We start from the raw sequence: 18,929 nt of genomic DNA, 5'->3' as shown, positions 1-18,929 counted from the left end.
TACCACATATATACATCACATTTTCCATACAAGACAGACCAGTTTTTTGCCAAGTGGGCCCTACCTCAGCCGGCACCTAGGGAAAACTAGCAAGCCTATACATTTTAAAAAACTAGACACCTAGGGGAATCCAGGATGGGGTGACTTGTATGGCTCTCACCAGGTTGTTTTAGCCAGAATCCCTTGCAAGCCTCAAACTTTGAATAATAAAACACATTTTCCTCACATTTCTGTGATGGAAAATTCTGGAATTTACACAGAGACACAAACTCCCTTCCACCCAGCATTTTCATACGTCTTCTGATGAAAATGGTTCCTCAGTTGTGTGTGGGTAGGCCTAGTGCCTGCAGCATGAAACAGCCCACAAAACGCAAAATGTATACATCAATTATTTCCACGCAAAACTGACCTGTTTTTGCACAGTGGGTAGCTGTAGTGTTTAGACCCTAGCTCAGCCAGCACCTAGGGAAACCTAGCAGACCTGTAGATTTTTTAAAAATAGACATCTATGGAAATCTAGTGAGGGGTGACGTGCATGGATCCCATGAGGGTTTTTTTACCCACAGTGCCCCACAAGCTTCAAACTTTGATTGAAATCATGCATTTCCTTAAATTTCTGTGATTGAAACTTCTGGAATCTACAGGAATCCACAAAATTCCTACTACCCAACTATGCCGTCGCCCTCCCACACAGAGGCAGGGGAGTCCCTCAATCCAAACACCACATTCTTCACCAAAATGTTGAAGCCAAATCTGTTTGAGACAATTCAGGACACAAAGCAAAAGACCAGCCTGCTCTTCTGGTAAGATAGATAAAGTAGTTTAATACCTGCACACGGAGATTGAGCAGCATAAGGGATCAAGCTCGGACAGTCTGAATAAAGAAGTAATACAGAATCTTTTATACTAATAAACCGCAAGCACATTAATACATTTCATTGGTTCTTGATATTACCTCATGATAAATGTTGCAACACTGCACTCGTGATTTATCAGTAATCCTTCTTAACGTACCATATATGGATTGAAAGTCTAAAACAAGGAACTTGCACAATATGTCCTATGTGCCTAATATCACGTGATATCTTTATATAAAGAAATAGGAACAATAACTGCATTAATTGCTACTTTCGGGAGTTCAGATTGCTTAAGCTAGCATGCAATGATGTCTCATGATGGCTGTAACTTGGCAGGCCTTGCAATACAATGCGTTTCAAGCGACACAAAAACATTTTGAAGGCCTAGCTAATCTCACATTGTCAAGTGTTCAACAGAAACAGGCTTAGTTTTCTTTGTGTATCACAAGGCCCACTAGGCCGAAGACGGTTCCAGGAGAAATGCGATTCCACAGACACACTTATGCCAATATAAATGCTGCACTGCTTGTGTGGCTGGGCCCAGTGTCAGTGACAGGAACTTAACAAACCAAGGACGATGGGAGGCCTTACGTGGGGACTCCTATTGACATTGGTTGGATACATTCCTGTCGCTGGCACTAGGCCCAACCACACAAGTGGCACAGCATTTTTATCGGCAGATGTGGGATAATGCTGGATTGTAGGAATTTTGTGGATTCCTGCCTTTTCCAGAAGTTTCCATCATAGAAATGTGAGGGGAAAATGTATGTTTTTAGTCAACATTTGAGGTTTGCATGGTATTGTGGGTAATAAAATAGTGTGGGATGGTTGCGAAGCACACCCCCCTGTACTCCATCAGTTGTTTAGTTTTCAGAACTATCTGGGTCTGGTAGGTTTTTCTAGGTGGCAGCCTACCCAAGCCCAGAAGGTGCAGCTGTTCACCATTGGAAGTGGGTGAACCCTGGTTTCTAGTGTGCTTTCTGCCCCCGGGGGAGGGCCAGAAAGACTGTTTCTATGAGTGTCTGAGAGGTGAGGGGGCATTGGCATGCCCATTGTGGGCAGCCCCATTCCTCCTTTATAAGAAAACAAAATGCATCCGCCTCCCAGGAGGGGCACAAAGACTGTTGATAGTGTTTGGCAGGGTGAGAGCATTGAAAAACCATCCGCCTTCCAGGAGGAGCAAAAAGACTGTTAATAGTGTTTGGCAGGGTAGGGTCATTGGCATGCCCATTTTAGGCAGTCCTCACCCTATGTGCTAAAAACAAATCTGGTGCCTAGTGGGCTTTCTGCATATACTACCCCCCCTCCCCAGAGAATGGGTCAGCAAATGTCAGGATGGGGTGGGGGGAGGAGGGGAATGGCAAAATCATAAATTTTTTACTAGACCTCTAATGTCGAATAACTTAAATAATCTACCCAACCTAACTGTAATGTACTAAGGTCAGGCCCACATAACCTAGGACTTCTGTTAGTTTACTAACAACATTGCCATCAGGGAAGGAGTGTTTCTCAGTTTGTGTAAACACTCAGTTTTAATAAATATATTACTAAAGCATGATGTGGTACTGTATTGTCATCTACACATAATAACTTTCCAAGAAATGTCCAAAAACCTCTCCACTAACTTGCAGCTTTACTGATAAAACTATATAGTGCATTAACAATCTGTGAAAATTGGGTTTCAGAAAACATATCCTTTGCACATCAACATGTAAAGTATTCTGATTTGTTTTCATCCTATTCAGATATTTTTTCATCACACAGAAATATAAAAAAGGTCTTTCAGAACTACTGAAATATATTTTTAAATGTTTGCACAGTTGACTTAGTCATTTAAATGTCGTGTGTTAGGAAAAACCACCCAATAGCCTTTTATTGTACATGCTAAGCAGCAGGTCAGACAGTTCACCTTGCAAAGTCCTGGAACTCTGCAGTCAGAAGGACAATTAATTGTAAGAAAAAATTATATTTGACCTCTGTGAACAGAGCAAATGTGACATAAGAACAAGATTTAAAGGCATCTTTTATTGCCCCTCCACTTTTCAACTGAACAGAACACCTGTTCAGTTTCAACTTGCCAGAAGCGACAAGTAAGTATTAAAAATAGCTCGACCTGATCAAATAAGACTTGCCAATGCGAGTAGTCAAGTGGATTTTTCGAGCCCTGATGGGGGGCCGCTTCCCCCTCCCTTGTGCCTAGTGGGTGGATCCCTGCTTGGGGATCACCCTCCTGCAATCCACTAGGGAAGGGTACCATTGGAAAGAGGAGGTTCACCCCTTTCCAGTCATACCTCTTCCCTCTGCCTAGGTGCTCGAGGGGCTGAGAAACCCCCCGAGCACCTAGACAGTGAAAGTGAAATGAGACGATTGGCTTATTACACTTTCGTTTTCAGTGAAATTACGTCAGCAAAAGCCTCAAACTTTGACTAAAAAAACATGCTCTTGTCGCATTTCTGTGATGGGAAGTTCTGGAATCTGCGCAGAGCCACAAACCTACTTTCCATCAGCATTCCTTCAAGTCTCCTGATAGTAATGGTACTTCACTTGTGTGGATAGGCCTAGTTCCCGCAACAGGAAACAGCCCAAAGCGCAATATGTATACATCAGAATTTTCCACTCAAAACTGACCTTTTCTTTTTTTGCAAAGTGAGTAGTTGTGGAATTTCGGCTATAGCTCAGCTGGCATCTGTGGACACCTAGCAAGCTTGCAATTTTTTTTAAAAAAGACACGTGGGGGAAACTGCTGTTGCAGTTCAGGGATTATGTGGCCAAGGACAAGTTCTGAAACTCCAGTCAAGTGAAACAACTGAATGCTTCATTGCAAGAAAATTGAGAGACGGGTTTTACACAATTGGTATCCAAGACTTAGCTTGAATTTTAATTTCATAGTTTGTGACAGAATAAAATGCTGGACCATTGATCCCTATGAAACATGCTCACAACCAATAAGAGACTGTGAATGGGTGTCTGACTCTTTCTCTTTCAATCTGTGGATCACTGTGAATCCCTTAGTAATGAAGCAAGATCATAGGTGTGATCAGATGTATGAAAACTCAGGTTTTCCACAACATCTATAGGAGCCCTTGCTCATGAATGTGGCATATTTTGTACTGAGTTTGTAATGTATATTGGGGGCCTTTGATAAGTGCATTATTTATCTCTTTCTTGGAACTACTTTTTTGCACGAATACCTAGCAAAAATCTCTTAGGGAATTGAAGAAAATCCTGGCGAAGTGAATATTTCCCACAAGTCCGGAGAAGGCTTTATTTAGGCCTGGGTGACATTTTAATTATGCCAGTGTAATTTTTTAGAATTTTGTTTAATGAAGTCTGCATAACGAAATTTAGGGAAACATCATTATGCCACATTGCATAATTTTGGAATGAAATTTTAATGCAAGATGTATCGTTCAGGTGATTTTTGACTGTGAGTGGCATTCAAAGCAGATTTTTTTTAACTGAGCAGACTGTTTGAGTAATTTCTGAGTAGGAGTTGGCAGAATATCTTGTTACGCCCACGGAATTTAGGTTACTCTGTGTTACTCTTTACCATTGAGTTCGAGCCAAATTCTGCCAACTGCCATGTGCCGGAAAATGTTCCCCTGCAAGGCTGGCAAGTGCGAGCACGATTTGGCATCCCCTAGCGCTACTTTCCAATGCTGGCGATCACGAGCGGTAGCTGTCAGAGGATTGATTTAAAATCTGCTGCAGTAAATCAACTAGAATGGCCGTGCACTCTTGATGCGGTGAGGAAAAATATTATATAGCAGAGAGCATTGTTTGTTTTTTGTTAAGCTATTGTGGAAAGGAAAGAAAGAAGAGCTTACATTGTCACAGTCTTAGACTCCGTAGAAAAGGGATCCTGTGAACTGAAGGGCAAGGAAGTCTTAGCAATGATCCAGTGCCATGTAAAAATATGCTGCGCGTTCCCTAGAGACTCACATAAAACGTTCCGCTAACAGACTGCCTGTTGTTTTTCTTATGTCTTGGAGAGAGAAGCATATATGTGAAAATTTGAAGTCTCAAACTCTAGAATTAAAAATATTGGAAACCCGATTTATGAAATCTCCATCAACACAATTTTCCATTAACGGTTAAATATAAGGCCTGATTTAGAATTTGGCGAACTCAGCATTACAGCCGTGACGGATATCCTGTCTGCCGAAATCTAAATCCCATAGGATAGAACGGGATTTAGATTTCGGCGGGCAGGATATCCGTCACTGTTGTAATGGAGTAACAGCAAGGTCTAAATCAGGCCCATGTATATAAAGAAACTGAAGAATTGATATATAGGTAGTTCAAAAGCATTGAAACACCCCTAACATAAATCATCCTATTTGACTGTACCTTGCCCTGACTTGAACAGTGCTTTTGTAGTCCAAACATTTAGAAAAGCCCATCTTTAAATCACTTTGTAAAAGGTTTGGTATAGCAACCTAAAATGTAAATTTATTTTCTGAACTTTTCTTTATAGTAGTTTCATTATTGATGTTTCCTTTATACAGGTTTCTATATAGTTATATGCTAACTGAAATCTGACATAGAAAGAAAAGCATTACCTTACATGAATAGCTAAGAAGCAGACTAAATAGCTATTAGTAAATTGTGACCTACTGATTTTCTATTTTAGGTATTCCTTGCCGTAAACTAAGTTGCGCTGCGGCTGTTGCCGCTGCAACTGCTGCTTCAGCTTCCTCAGAAGTTAAACTTGTTCAGAGCCCTTCAGAGGGTGGAGTCCGAGGCAATTCCTTGCAACCTACAATACTTGCTGCTGCTTCCGCCACTGGAGAAGACATGGTTAAACTTGGTAAGGGTTGACGGCATCTTTCAAAAGACCATTTTACTTTGAATGACAATCGGGTTAACATACATACTCTGTGATAAACTGGTATGTAATAAAAAATATTGTTTCACAGCATTGCTGCATCCTGCATGAAAATATGACAGTTGGTTATTCTGAATATTCTTTATTGGTTAGCATCCTTTTGCATTGTTAGTGGTGCTCCTTACTTTTCATTATTGTCATTGTGAGATTGCGCATTCCAGAACTGTTGTCATTTTAATAAGGTTTTCTGTCTGAGAAAAAACATGTTTGTAGCTAGTAAAGACTGTGTAAAAGGTGATCAATATGTTAAGTACATTTGTTACATTTATGGAGAGTGGTTGTTTCTATGCATGAACACCACTGGAAGTTTCAGGGTATATATATCTGTAGTGAATGTAGATGCTTTAGGTTATTCAGTGTGTGGTTGTTTGGAATATGCTTGTTTTGTATATGAGAGGTACTGACCGCATCCGATTGATGAGACAAGTGTGAAGCGTTGTGCAAACTCGGAGTCTTAGGCACCAACATTTACCACATATATATCTTGAAACTACCTGGTGGTGCTCAGAGCCAGAGACAAACCGGGGAAAGGGAATTAGGAGAGGTGCTGCGGGAGATAGAGCTGGAAAGATTAGGGAAGAATCAATGAAAGATGTTTGTCTGATATAATATGCAAAAAAGCACAATCCATAGATTATGGACATATTCACATATCCTTGCAAGAAAAGAGTATGCTGTCCGCTTTCCCTGTCCACACAATCATATCCTAACCCTTGAGGTTGCAATGTTTACTGCTTCAGCACTTTCCCTGGTTCTAGTCCGGACTTTTGAGTGTACAAAGCCTTCCATCGCCTGTTTCTTCACAAGAGACCTTAGCATCTTCTTATTGATTAACAAAAAAGAACATATTACCTTTTACCAGTCTAGTACCTTTAACGTTTTGCAATGCACACAAATATTTACACATGACCAGTCCCATCAGTCTTCTTGGAGAGCCCCCTAGACTGTTGCCAAAATGTCTTCTACCTTAAATGCACCAAATCCTGGTGAATGATTGTAAAATAACAAACTAGAAAAATACCATGAGTCTTGACGCCTCACAGATCGTCTGTCTTCAGAAATTAAACTGCATAAAAATTCCAGGCCCTACCAGATATTGAAGTTCTCTGGTCAGAAACAACTTAGTTCCTGGGATAGCAATACTGAATCTCACCTACAGAGACTTGTATTGGTTGGAGATAGCAACGGGAAATGACACCAGAGAACATAAGGAGCCATCAACTTTCCACTGCTCCCAGCAGAACAAGACAATTACTGATATGCAGTGAGGGCATGGCTCCTATTTATATTCGACCAAAGATTTGAGCAAGTCATTCTGATTTTCTGCAGAACACACTTTGCATAAGATGTGCTCCTGATGTGCCCTCCACCACTGCACCTGCCTAAAAGAGCTTGGGATTCGTCTGCTGCCTCCCAAACCAGTAGCACATTACAAGTCTGTGAGAGGGCTAATGTGAATGGCTGCAGTGTTGGGCACAAGCAAGAATGGGAAGTGGTGAAGAGAGGTGGGCATACATGGCGAGTGACACTACAGCAGTGCTTTCAAAAGGTTAGGCAAGCTGCCTTCCAGTAGGGTTTGCCATAGAAAAGTCAGAAAAGTCAAGAGCTCTTCGGTAGAAGAAACAACTGACAATTTTGTAGTGATTGAGCTGTATTTTGCTTGATCCCTTGCAGGAGGTCATGGCTGAGTGTATCTCTGCTGCAGAACTGTATGGTTTGGTCCTTGAAAGTTTCCCCCCAGTGGTGTGGGAGCTGCACTAGGAAGATGCTTTACAGCATCTTTAAAAACTGAGACTTAGTACATTTTTGGACTGCTGTAGGACCAGGACAAAGTGCTGGCAAACATTGGCTCCTTTGCCTCACTGAGCATTTTGGCTGGAAGATCGAAGCTACTATGGGAATGCTTAAGTTCGAGCTCCCAAAAAGTGACTAAGTCCAAATGTATTACTTGTGACTGGGGAATAAAAGAAGCAAAGTTATCCCAGTAGTTTTCTGATCTTAGTGGCTACAGGTTTTCAAGTGTGTTTTGCCCAAAGAGTTTGGTGCCAAAATTGAAGAGTTAAATAGAACCCTGGATTTGGTACATCCATTTTTGAATTGCCAGCAAATAGAATACCAGGGCGTAATTGAACCCTGTGTCTCACAAATGAACAATCCATTGTTCCCTGTCGCTAAACCCGACCATTCATATAGAATAGTTTTAGACTACAGACATTTAAACAGTCATACACGCACATTTGCTATACAAAATGCACACAGTACAGCACTTATGAACAATATAGTGTGCAAAAAATACAAAACGACTCTGGATATCTCCAACAGGTTTTTCTGCCAAAACATAGTGCCTGAAAGTTGGGATTTAACAAGTGTCAGGGCTTTAGGCTCTCAAAAATTGTTTTGCTGACTCCTACAAGGGCTGTTCTCAGCTTGTGTAACATCTATTTTACACAACATTGACCCTGAGGCGTTGTCATACGTGGATGATATCTACCCTACAGATGATGACCTAATGCAACATATAAGAAGGGTAGCCCACATTGTTGTAGGATTTGCTGAATTTGGCTACAAATTTAATTTTTTTTAAAATAGCCTTCCTTAGTGTCCTATTATTGAGAAACGACCTGTCGGATGAATGCAAGAGTCTAGCGCCCCAATTTTTTAGAAAAATGCACACAATTGCAACCTCCAAACACAGTAAAAAAACTCAGTCTTTATTGGGTTTTTGCAGAACATACATTCCAGACTACACACAACACAATAAACCATTATATGACTTAATACGTCCTTCCTTTACCAGCAAATACTGGACAGTCGAACATACACACATTCTTAGAGTATTACAAAAAGACATGCTTGAAGCAAAACACCTACATACAAGAGACAGCAAAAAACACCTGGTCTTCAGAGTAATTGCTGGTGCCATTGGTGTACCTATGTAACATTCAATGAGGGTGAGATTGTCCAAATTGCATACAAATCACATCTTTACTCTACAGCTGAACAACGCGTTGCTCCCACTGAGAAAATTCTCACTGCTGTTCAGATGGTTATCATTAAAGAGAGACCTGTGGCCCAGGAGAACTTATCATTGTCGTGTCCCCCCCCCATCCCAGCCCTTGAGGCTATTACCAAAGCTGGCGTTCCTAACGCTAAAGCATTACATCCACTTTGGATCCAATGGGCAACATCTCTGACGGCCACTGATGTAGATTGTATATTTTTGACTCAACATTACAAATCCAATAGTTTTTGCAATATGAACCTGAATATCCAGTTCCAGCAAGCGCATTGCCTATTGAACATTCTCAGACAATTTTGTTTACTGGTTGTTCAGCCCAACCAGCTATAGGTACTATACACCAATATTCTGCCGCTTGACAGACTTGAGTGGATACATGAAAGATTGCAAGTTCCATCCACAACATAATTACATGCAGACTCTAGGGGACTGCACTGCACAGCTTTCAGAGCTCAAGGCTCTGGTGATGGCCCTGGAACATACGGACTGATTGTCTGTGATTTGTACTGTTGTGTCCAGTCCTTCAATGAATATCTGCATTACTGGTGCCAGGATGGGTTCAGAGATTCAAAATGAAACACCATTAAACACAGACTTCTGTGGGGAAAAGTAGCAGATATGAAAGAGACGCTACCCAACGTCCATGTTGTACATACACTAGGACATCAGCGTGTTGGAATACATGTTGCAGGCAATACCTTGGCTGATGAACCAGCCAAATCAGCAGTAGCTACGGCTTCTGTTGGTGCAGTAACTCGTTCTAGAATGAAATTGGATGATGAAACACTGGCAGCTGTGAAAGCTTTGGCTGTTGGCATGCCCAACCAAAAGCGTATCCTGTCAAATATTGCTACCGTATGACCTGTCAATACAGCCCTAACAGTTATACCAGAGGTGGGAAATCGTGTGATTCCCAATATAGACCAAAGACCAAAATTGATCAAAGCAGCGCAAGAGGGAGTTGCTTCTGCCCATGCTTGTGTGGCAGCTACGATTTCACTGTTACAAGTATGTTATTGGTGGCCAGGTCTCTACAAACAGACCAAGCAGTATGTCCTTTGTTGTGACATCTGCCAACAAGTAAAAGGATCCACCATCAAACTCCCACCACATACACCCCTCCTAATTTCCAACAGACCATTACAATGTGTGTACTTGGACTATTGTGATCCCCTGACACCTGATAGTGCACACAAATATATTTTAGCTGCTGTTGACTAATGCTTCCGATTTCTATGTGTTTGGCCACAACTCTTGGCTGACGCTCTAACTGTTATTAAAGATTTGCAAGTCTTGATTGGCACATATGCTGTTGCGGCTTTCCACTAGGACCAGGTCCCTGCTTTTACCTCAGGGGCTTTCAGGGACGCCATGGCTTCGTTAGAAGTCCAACTGCATTACACATCTCCATTTCATCCTGAGGGAAATAGTGTTGTGGAGCAACGAAATTGAGATTTAAAGCAATCCTTAACAGCCAGAGAATTAGGCATGGGTTGTAGTTGGCTTACATACCTGTATGGAGTCCAGAGAGCACTTAACAAGCTGTCCAGAAGGTCCCTGGGGGGGCGTACTTCATACGAATGCCTATTCGGAACACAAATGTATGTTCCAGACCTTGATGGTCCTGGCATGGAGGTGGCAGAAACACCTTTTGACACTGTCTTGCAGGACTTACAACAGTTTTGTGACAACAACGCATCTGCCAGTGCCGCCTTCTTGGGAATAAGGGGTGTACCAATAAAATCCAGTGGCTGGATTCCAAAAGTTGGGGATCTGGTATGAGAAAAGATTGCTGTGAAAAAGGAGTTTGGTCCTTCTTATTGTGCACCTGTTCCAGTCTTGGAAACACACCGTACCAGAACTGACATCTTACCACCGCTGCCTGCTTCTAAAGAAAATTGCTCTGTCTCCATCGACAATGTCAAGCTACACCATATGGCCGATCCTGCACAGCAGACCTAGGGGACTCCTGGGTAGTATCTGAATCCCTCTCACTACAGACCAGGATTCTCCTCTACAGGTTTTAACCAGCAATGCTGGTACCTTTCTCCGAGCTTGGGGAGGGTGGAAAATGAGCTTTCATTGGTTCCACTAACTTTTAGAACAAGTAACACCAATAATATTGATCGGTTTTATTCAAATTCTACACAAACAGATGGCATAGTCTGCCATGAACCACCAAGGGAGTCTTCTGCAAGTTTTCCTCTTCCAAACACGGCTCCAGTTTTTACACCAACTGCTTCTGGATATTTTGCCAACATCAATGACACCGTTACAGACTCATCTGCCTCTACTGCAAAAGAACTGTCAAGAACACATAAGCTGATAATTTGGCTCAAAGTTAACAATTTCGTTCTTCCATGGAACTGTCTATGGCTCTTCCTAACTGCACTTGCCTTTGTCCTTTGGATTGGGTTTGTCATTGTTTTCTTCTTACTTATACATGGTCATTACCTTCCTGAATGCTCTACAGTTGAACTGGTGGATGAGATCTTGAAACCATTTTTTTCCTCACACAAAGTCCAAAGAGGCTTGTCCCTAGTGAACATTTCTGCCACACCATTTCCTCATGGGTTGTTTGGGAGAAAGTCTTATTTGATATATATGGGCCTATGAGGGTCATATGTATTCAAACTTTCCATAAATGATGTAACTACACCCGGAGTAGTTTCTGATTATTGGGATGTGAAAACAATTCATTCTGTGAGTCTGATTTGCAATATTATACCTTATTTGGAAATGAGGATGTTTATCAGTTCAAAGAAATTATGGAGAAATGTTCTGTTATAATTATTATGGATATCATTCTATTCACAGAGCAAGTACCCCAAAGACTGTTTTTAATTACAAACAGTGGAAACACTATCCGACTCCACCAGTGGGGAGTTCTAAAATGTATACTGAAAAATGTGCATATTTCTCTGGGCACAACGTATTATTTCAGATTGCCAGTGATGGAAAGCCAATCTATTTTATTGACAGACTCAAAATTGATTTGTTCTGATCCCTTTGTTTCCCGGCTGTAGAAGGCTATGATTACTATTTGATAGACTTGAAAAGTGTGTGGCAAACTAAAAATTGGCAAATATGGGGAAAGGAAGCTTTATTTAGAGCATGCCTGATACCTGTTCAAATGATATTTTTAAATGAAACAGTACAGCAAACGAGTTGATTAGGGTTAGCAAAGATTAAGGGATTGAATGCACCCAGTATTCCTGCCCCTGGAAAACTTTACAAATGGCAGAAGTATAGAAATGCATCTGAAGATCAGCTAGATGAAGGGGTCCAGAATGGAACATTTAACACATCACTTTCACATCCTAATGGGTGGTTATTGTGGTCTGTAGACACCAATGGGTGCCATACTCGTCTTGTAAACTCCACCAGGATTTTAGAACAAATAAGCCAGACCCTCACTATGTGTCCTCAATCAGTCAATCAATTAGGCATTGCTTATATAGCGCAGCTGCTCACCCGTAAGGGTGTCAAGGCGCTGGGGGACAGGAGGGGTTGCGTAGCTATCATCATTGATGTGGTTCTCAAAAAAGCCATGTCTTCAGCTCCTTCGTGAAGTTGAGGAGGAAGGTAGTTTGTCTGAGGTGAAACGGGAGGGTGTCCTGGCCATGGCTGTGATGTGGGAGAAAGAGCAGTTTTTGATATCCTGATGCGGGGTAGTTTGGCGAGGTAGAGCTGGGCTGATCGGAGGGTCCTGTGGGGTACATTGAAGTTTAGTCGGCTGTTCAGGTAGGCTGGTCCGGTGTCATGGAGGTTCTTTGTGGGCGTGGAAGAGAATCTTGAAGGTGATTCTTTTTTCTATTGGAAGCCAGTGAAGTATTTGCCGGTGCTGAGAGATGTGGCAGTGTCGGCGCAGGTCAAGGGCCAGTCTGGCGGTGGCGTTCTGGATGTTCTGTAGTCTGCGGGTGAGCTTCTTGTTGATCCCGGTGTAGAGCGCGTTGCCATAGTCCAGTCTGCTGGCGATAAGGGCCTGTGTGACAGTCTTTCTGTGTTCCAGGGACATCCATTTGAAGGTCTTGCTTAGGAGGCGGTGGGTGTGGAAGCAGGTAAATGTGACTGAGCTGATTTGGTGGTCCATGTTGAGTTTGGCATCCAGGATGATCCGGAGGTTTCGCGCTTGGTTCGTGGGAGTGAGCAGCTTTACGAGGGTGGGTGGCCACCATGAGTCGTTCCATGCGTAGGTTGTGGGCCCATGATGAGATCTTCTGTCTTGTTTGCGTTGAGTTGGAGGCAGCTGTTTTTCATCCAGTTGGCTACTGCTCCCATGCCTTTGTGGAAGTTGTGTCTAGCTGTATTGGGTTAGTTGGATAGGGAGAGGATGAGTTGGATGTTGTCGGCGTGGGAGACAATGTTGATTCCGTAGCTCCTGACGATGGTGGCCAATGGGGTCATGCAGATGTTGAACAGAGTAGGGCTGAGGGAGGACCCCTGGGGGACTGCACAGGTGCTGGGTGTGGGGTCCGAGATGAAGGGGGCGAGTCTCACTCATTGGTTTCTGCCAGAGAGGAAGGAGTGGATCCAGTCGAGGGCCTGGTCTCTGATGCTGGCTTTGTGAAGTCTGCGTATCAGGGTGTGGTGGGAGACTGTGTCGAAGGCTGCCGATAGGGCTAGCAGAATGAGTGCCGCTGTCTCTTCCTTGTCCAGCAGGGAGCTGATGTCGTCACTCGCGGCCAGGAGGGCCGTTTCAGTGCTGTGTATTTTTCTGAATCCGAATTGGGAGGCGTCGAGGATGTTGTGGACTTCGACGAAAGTGACGAGTTGGCTGTTGATGGCCGATGTCGATTACTTTAGCTGGGAATTGGTGCAGTGAGATGGGCCTGAAGTTTTTGAGGTTGGTGGGATCTGCCGAGGGTTTCTTAAGGAGGAGGTTGATCTTGGCGTGTTTCCAGTCGTTGGGTAAGGAGGCGTCAGCTAGGGAGCGGTTGATGGTGAGGCGGAGCTTTGGGGCGATGATGTCATCAGTTCTGTTGAAGATGTGGTGTGGGCATGGGTCCATGGGGGCCCCGGAGTGTATGGACTTCATCTTCTTCCGAGTGGCTTCCGCGGTGAGAGGGGTCAAGTTAGTGATCGTTGGTTCGTTGGTTTTCGGGTTCCGGTGGAGGGGTTTCTGCGCGTGAGTTGTCCTCATTGAAGCTGTCATGGATGGTCTGGTTTTTGTGATGGAAGTAGGTGTTGAGTCTGTTGCAGAGGTTTTGTGAGGGTGGGATGTCTGTTGTTTCACTGTTGGGTTGGGCGAACTCCTTGATGATGCTGAAAAGTTCCTTGCTGTTGTGCGCATGTGAGGAGATTCTGTCTTGTGTTGCTTTTCTTTTGGTGCCTCTGATGAGTTGGTGGTGGCTGTTCTGAAGTTATGGGCTTCTGTGGATTTGGTGTCTCCAGATTTTCTCGGGTCGACGACAGGTGCGTCTGGATTCCCTTAGTTCTTCGGTTAACCAGCTGGCTTTCTTGGCGTGGGTGCTGTCGTTTTTCTTGAGGGGGCTATGTTGTTGGCGCAATCGGCGATCCATATGTGCAAAGTGCGTGCTGCGGTGTTCGGGTCGTCGGTGTGTGCGAAGGATGGGGTGAAGTTAGCGAGGGTGTTGGTGAGCTGGTCGTCGGTGACTCTTGCCCAGTTCCTGCGAGATGGTTGGTGCCGAGGTCTGAGGATGGAGGGTGTGTTGAAGGTGAAGTGGATGCAACGGTGGTCTGTCCATGGTAGTTCAGAGGTGTGGCTGAAGGTGATTGATCTGTCCTGCTGAGTGTATTGGTTCTGTCACAATCTGTCAGAGCCCTAGGCTGTGGAGGTTGTCTAGGAGGGATGTGGTGTTGGGGTCTTGTAGGTTGTTGAGGTGGAAGTTCAGGTCTCCTAGCAGGGTGTAGTTGGTGGCTGCGATGGCTTGTGCAGTGATGCAGTCCTCGATGGATTTGGAGAAGGGTGCGCGGGGTCCCGGTGGGCGGTAGATGAGGATTCCTCTGAGGGTGGATGTCGGGCTGGTCTGTAGTTTGAAATGGAGGTGTTCCATCAGGCTAGTCGGGCCTCCGGAGTGTGTGCTCAGCCTGATGTTGGATATGTGGGAGTTGGCGAATACCTCCCCACCCCACCCCCTCACCCCCAGGGCGGCTGGAGCAGTCCTTCCAGATGATCTTGTATCCTTGGGGAATAGCGATGACGATGTCAGGGCCTGAGGTGGTGTTGGCGCAGGTCCCGGTGAGGAAAGCGACGTCTGGGTTGGTGCTGTCAAGGAGGTCCCAGATCTCGGTTCCGTGTTTGTGGAGGGAGCGGACATTAAGGAGGATGCACTTCAGAGTTTTCGGAGTCGGTGTGTTGTTGAGAATGGGTTGTGCTGGGCCCCTGGTCTTGGTGGAGGTGTGGGTTTGTCATCAGCGGAGGCAGCTGTAAGTTCCGAGGGTGTCCTCTGGTGATGCCTGCTTACAGTTGTTGTTGCGTCCTGGGTTGAGTACGATGAGTGCTGCTGGCGTGTAGCGGAGGAGGGTGGCAGGTCCAGGGGTCCTGCCTCTGGTCGCGGTTGGGTTGAGGGTGGGCGCAGATGGGCTTGCCTTAGGCGCGCCAGCAGCGTGGCCCCATTAAGTAGGGAGGGTGGGAGTAGACAGCTGGATTGCAGGAGTGGGAAACTGGGCTAAAAAGGGGGGCGGGGCTGCGGTGGCAGCAGCGGCAGGGTGAATGAGAGAGAACAGGGGGCCTGGGGTGCGGGGGCAGGAGCGGTGGGGAGAGGAGAGGAGAGAGAGAGAGAACAAGAGAGAGAAGCGAGAATGAGAGGAGTGATGAGAAAAACGAGGAAAAGATAGAGGAAAGCGCAGAAAGCGAGAGGCACAAAAACAGCACACTGAAAGAAAAACCAGGAGAAAAGAGGCAGAGGGTAGCCCAGTAGAAGAGAAGAGCTCTCCCACTAGACACCAGGAATGAGGCACAGGCAGAAGCCTGCAGGTGGAGGAGGGCCTCGAACTTCTGACAGAGGTCAGACTTCAAGTCAGAGGGGCTTCACTTGCTGGTGAAGCTACGCGGTGGCAGAGCAGTTCACTGACTAGGTCAGTGAGGTTGCTTTTCCTCCCGTGCAGCGGGCGCCATTAAGTAGGGAAGAGGGAGGAGAGGACACCTGGGAGGAGGGAGCGGGAAATGGCACGAAGAAGGGGGTGGGGCAGTGGGGCAGCAGTTGTGGGGTGAATGAGAGAGAGAGGAGGGGGCAGGGCCCCGGGGGCAGCAGTGGTGGGGAGAGTGAGAGAAGTGAGAATGAGAGGAGTTACTAGAAAAACAAAAAGATAGAGGAAAGTGCAGAAAGCGAGAGGCACAAAAACAGCACACTAAAAGAAAAACGAGGAGAAAAGAGGCAGAGGGCAGCCCAGCAGAAGAGCAGAGCTCTCCACTAGACTCAAGGGATGAGGTGAAGGCAGAAGCCTGCGGGTGGAGGAGGGCCTCGAATTTCTAACCGAGGTCAGATTCAAGTCAGAAGGGCTGCGCTTGCTAGTGGAGCTATGCGGTGGCAGAGCAGTTCACTGACAAGGTCAGTGTCCTCAGAACACTCGGGTATTGTGACAACGTATAGTGTAGGGAAATTATTCCACCAATGGTTGAAAAGTTCCTCACTAGATGCTGTGAAAGAACACCTCAGTCTCCTGTCCAACGATACAGATTTTCAGTGTTTCCTGTTAAGCCCCAGAAGACAATGCAGAAAATGCTTCTTATATGCAGTATATGATGACATTTGGGAACTTTCCCAACAAAAAGCAGCTGCCCAGTTAAGGCAAATTGATCAGGAAAATGTACAGAAAGCATTAGCCATTGTAGGTAATGGTATCTGATAGAGACTTCTAGTTGCAGATTCCTTGCCTTAGAATTTCCCCCCAGGCATCAGACTGGATCCGGAAATTTTTTCTTCGAGCAATACACTTGCACGTTGGTAGGTGGTGTCAGTCGACTCTGCAGACGTCATTGGCATCGTAGTCGCCATGATGATGTCGGGAGTAGTACATAGACCCTGCCTCAGTGCAGTGACATCCGCTCTTTTCTTTCCGCGCCATGCGCTGATCCGGAGAGAGCTACCCTTGGTCAATTTTTTACTGACTTTGACTCTTTTGTCAAGTTTTTGTGAAGTCTTTGGTGCGTCAAGGGATGTCCCCAAAGACCGGCTTCAAACCGTGCTAGGACTGTCACCTCATGATGGTGGTGACAAATCCACATGGGGTCTGATTGTGGTGCCTGGAGCGCGACCATGACCCGAAGTTGTGCTCCGAGTGCCGGGCCATGCACCCAAGGCCTTGAGGGAGCGGTCCCTCAAGCTTATGGCGGCCAGGCACTCGACTCTGTATAGGTCCTGGTCTTGCTCGAGAGGAAGGTCTCAAGACCGGTCGTGGAGCCACAATCACTCGTCTTCTTCGAAAACTTCGGGTCAAGGTAAGAAGATGAAGTTGAAGAAATCTTGTCATCCTTTGACTTCACCCCGTCGCTTGGCTGATGGGACACGGTAGGAGTTTCGGCGCTCGAGGCCTCCGTCTTCGGAGCCTGCTTTTGGATCCGCTCCTCACCTCCATGGGTTTCCAGGAGCCAGGGCGACCCCTGCCCAATTAAAAGAATTTTATGTGGCCATGCTCCTAATTTGTGGGCAGTGCAACCCTGCTACGGCGCCTTCGGGCCCAAGGGATTTGGTTGGGGGGCCTTTGGGTTCCACACCGGTGGCTCCGGCTCTGGCCACCGAAGTCCCCCCTGGCACCGGTTCGACTGTCGATGCTTCCAAAGTCGGTGGTGCCCACCATAGACGTCGACGCGATCCCCGGCGACTCAAAGTCAGACCGACAATGCCTCCTTCGATGGGGCCTGATAACCCCAGGTCAGATTCTGACCCTTATTCTTATGGATTAGAATTCAGGAAAGGATTGGAGGGGTCCGTGGACCCTTATGAATGCCAGGATGACCCTAACTTGGACTGGGGACAGGAGTTGGGCTAGGGCAGTGGTCTAGATACCTCTCCAGACTCTTGCATGCTGTTTCTTCCTACTGTGGCTTCTGCAGAGGAAGCAACTTATTCCATGGTGGTCAATAGGGTGGCTGAGGTTCTCGGCTTTGAGCCGCCTACTGTTCAGGTCAGGTCTAATTTCCTGACGAAGGTGCTTCAACCAGGGGCTTCCACATCTGAGCCTCTTCTTCCATTCAATGAAGCCCTCACTGATGTCCTTTTGGGTACTTGGTCCAAACCAAACACAAGGGCTCCTGTGAACAGGACAATTGCATACCACCATCGGGCCGCCTAAAACGACCCTGAAAGGCATCCTTATCCTCGGGCGCATTCCCTTCCTCACCCCCAGATCGGAAATCAAAAAGGCTGGAGCAATTTGGGAAGAAGATGTTTTCTCCCTTCAGTCTCGAGCAGCAGTCAGTGAACACCACATGCCATTTGGGCTGTTATACTCACTCTCTGTGGGATAGTGTCGCTCAAGTTCTGCTGCAGATACCGGAGGAGGCCAGTGCTATTGTCTCCCAAGCTGTCATCGATGGGAGAGATGTGGCAAAGTTCACTATCCGATGTGGGTTGGACACAACAACTCTCTGAGTAGATTGGTTGCGATAACAGTGCGTAAGGAACTGCCTCCTTGGCATGGTTACCCCCTGAGTTTTTGCCTTTTGTTGATGCCACTTATTATTGAAAGTGTGCTGGGACCCTGCTAACCAGACCCCAACACCAGTGTTCTTTCCTTAAACTGTACCTTTGTTCCCGTTCCCACAATTGGCACAGCCCTGGCACCCAGATAAGTGCCTTGTAAATGGTACCCCTGGTACCAAGGGTCCTGTTGCCAGGGAAGGTCTCTAAGGGCTGCAGGATGTCTTATGCCACCCTGGGGACCCCTCAATCAGCACATGCACACTGCCTCACAGCAGAAAATGACTAAGTCGACATGGCACTCCCCTCAGAGTGCCATGCCCACCTCACACTGCCTATGGCATAAGTAAGTCACCCCTTTAGCAGGCCTTACAGCCCTACGGCAGGGTGCACTATACCACAGGTGGAGGCATATGTGCATGTGCACTATGCCCCTACAGTGTCTAAGCAATACCTTAGACATTGTAAGTGCAGGGTAGCCATAAAGAGTATGTGGTCTGGGAGTTTGTCAAACACGAACTCCACAGTTCCATAATGGCTACACTGAAATCTGGGAAGTT

The 18,929-nt window shown here is 45.8% G+C and overlaps 1 protein-coding gene across 1 annotated transcript in view; it reads left to right on the top strand.

Moving 5' to 3' along the window:
- The window catches only part of KCTD3 (potassium channel tetramerization domain containing 3), a 290,532-nt gene that overhangs the window by 130,109 nt on the left and 141,494 nt on the right, over positions 1-18,929 (top strand). The window contains exon 7 of the mRNA XM_069233892.1: positions 5,491-5,667. Within this exon, the coding sequence (XP_069089993.1) occupies positions 5,491-5,667 (177 nt within the window). The remainder of the gene's footprint in view (positions 1-5,490; positions 5,668-18,929) is intronic.

This window comes from Pleurodeles waltl, chromosome 5 (genome assembly GCF_031143425.1).
Source record: "Pleurodeles waltl isolate 20211129_DDA chromosome 5, aPleWal1.hap1.20221129, whole genome shotgun sequence".
Lineage (NCBI taxonomy): Eukaryota > Metazoa > Chordata > Amphibia > Caudata > Salamandridae > Pleurodeles > Pleurodeles waltl.
Note: the sequence above shows the minus strand (reverse complement) of the source record. Positions and strands in the feature narration are given on the sequence as shown.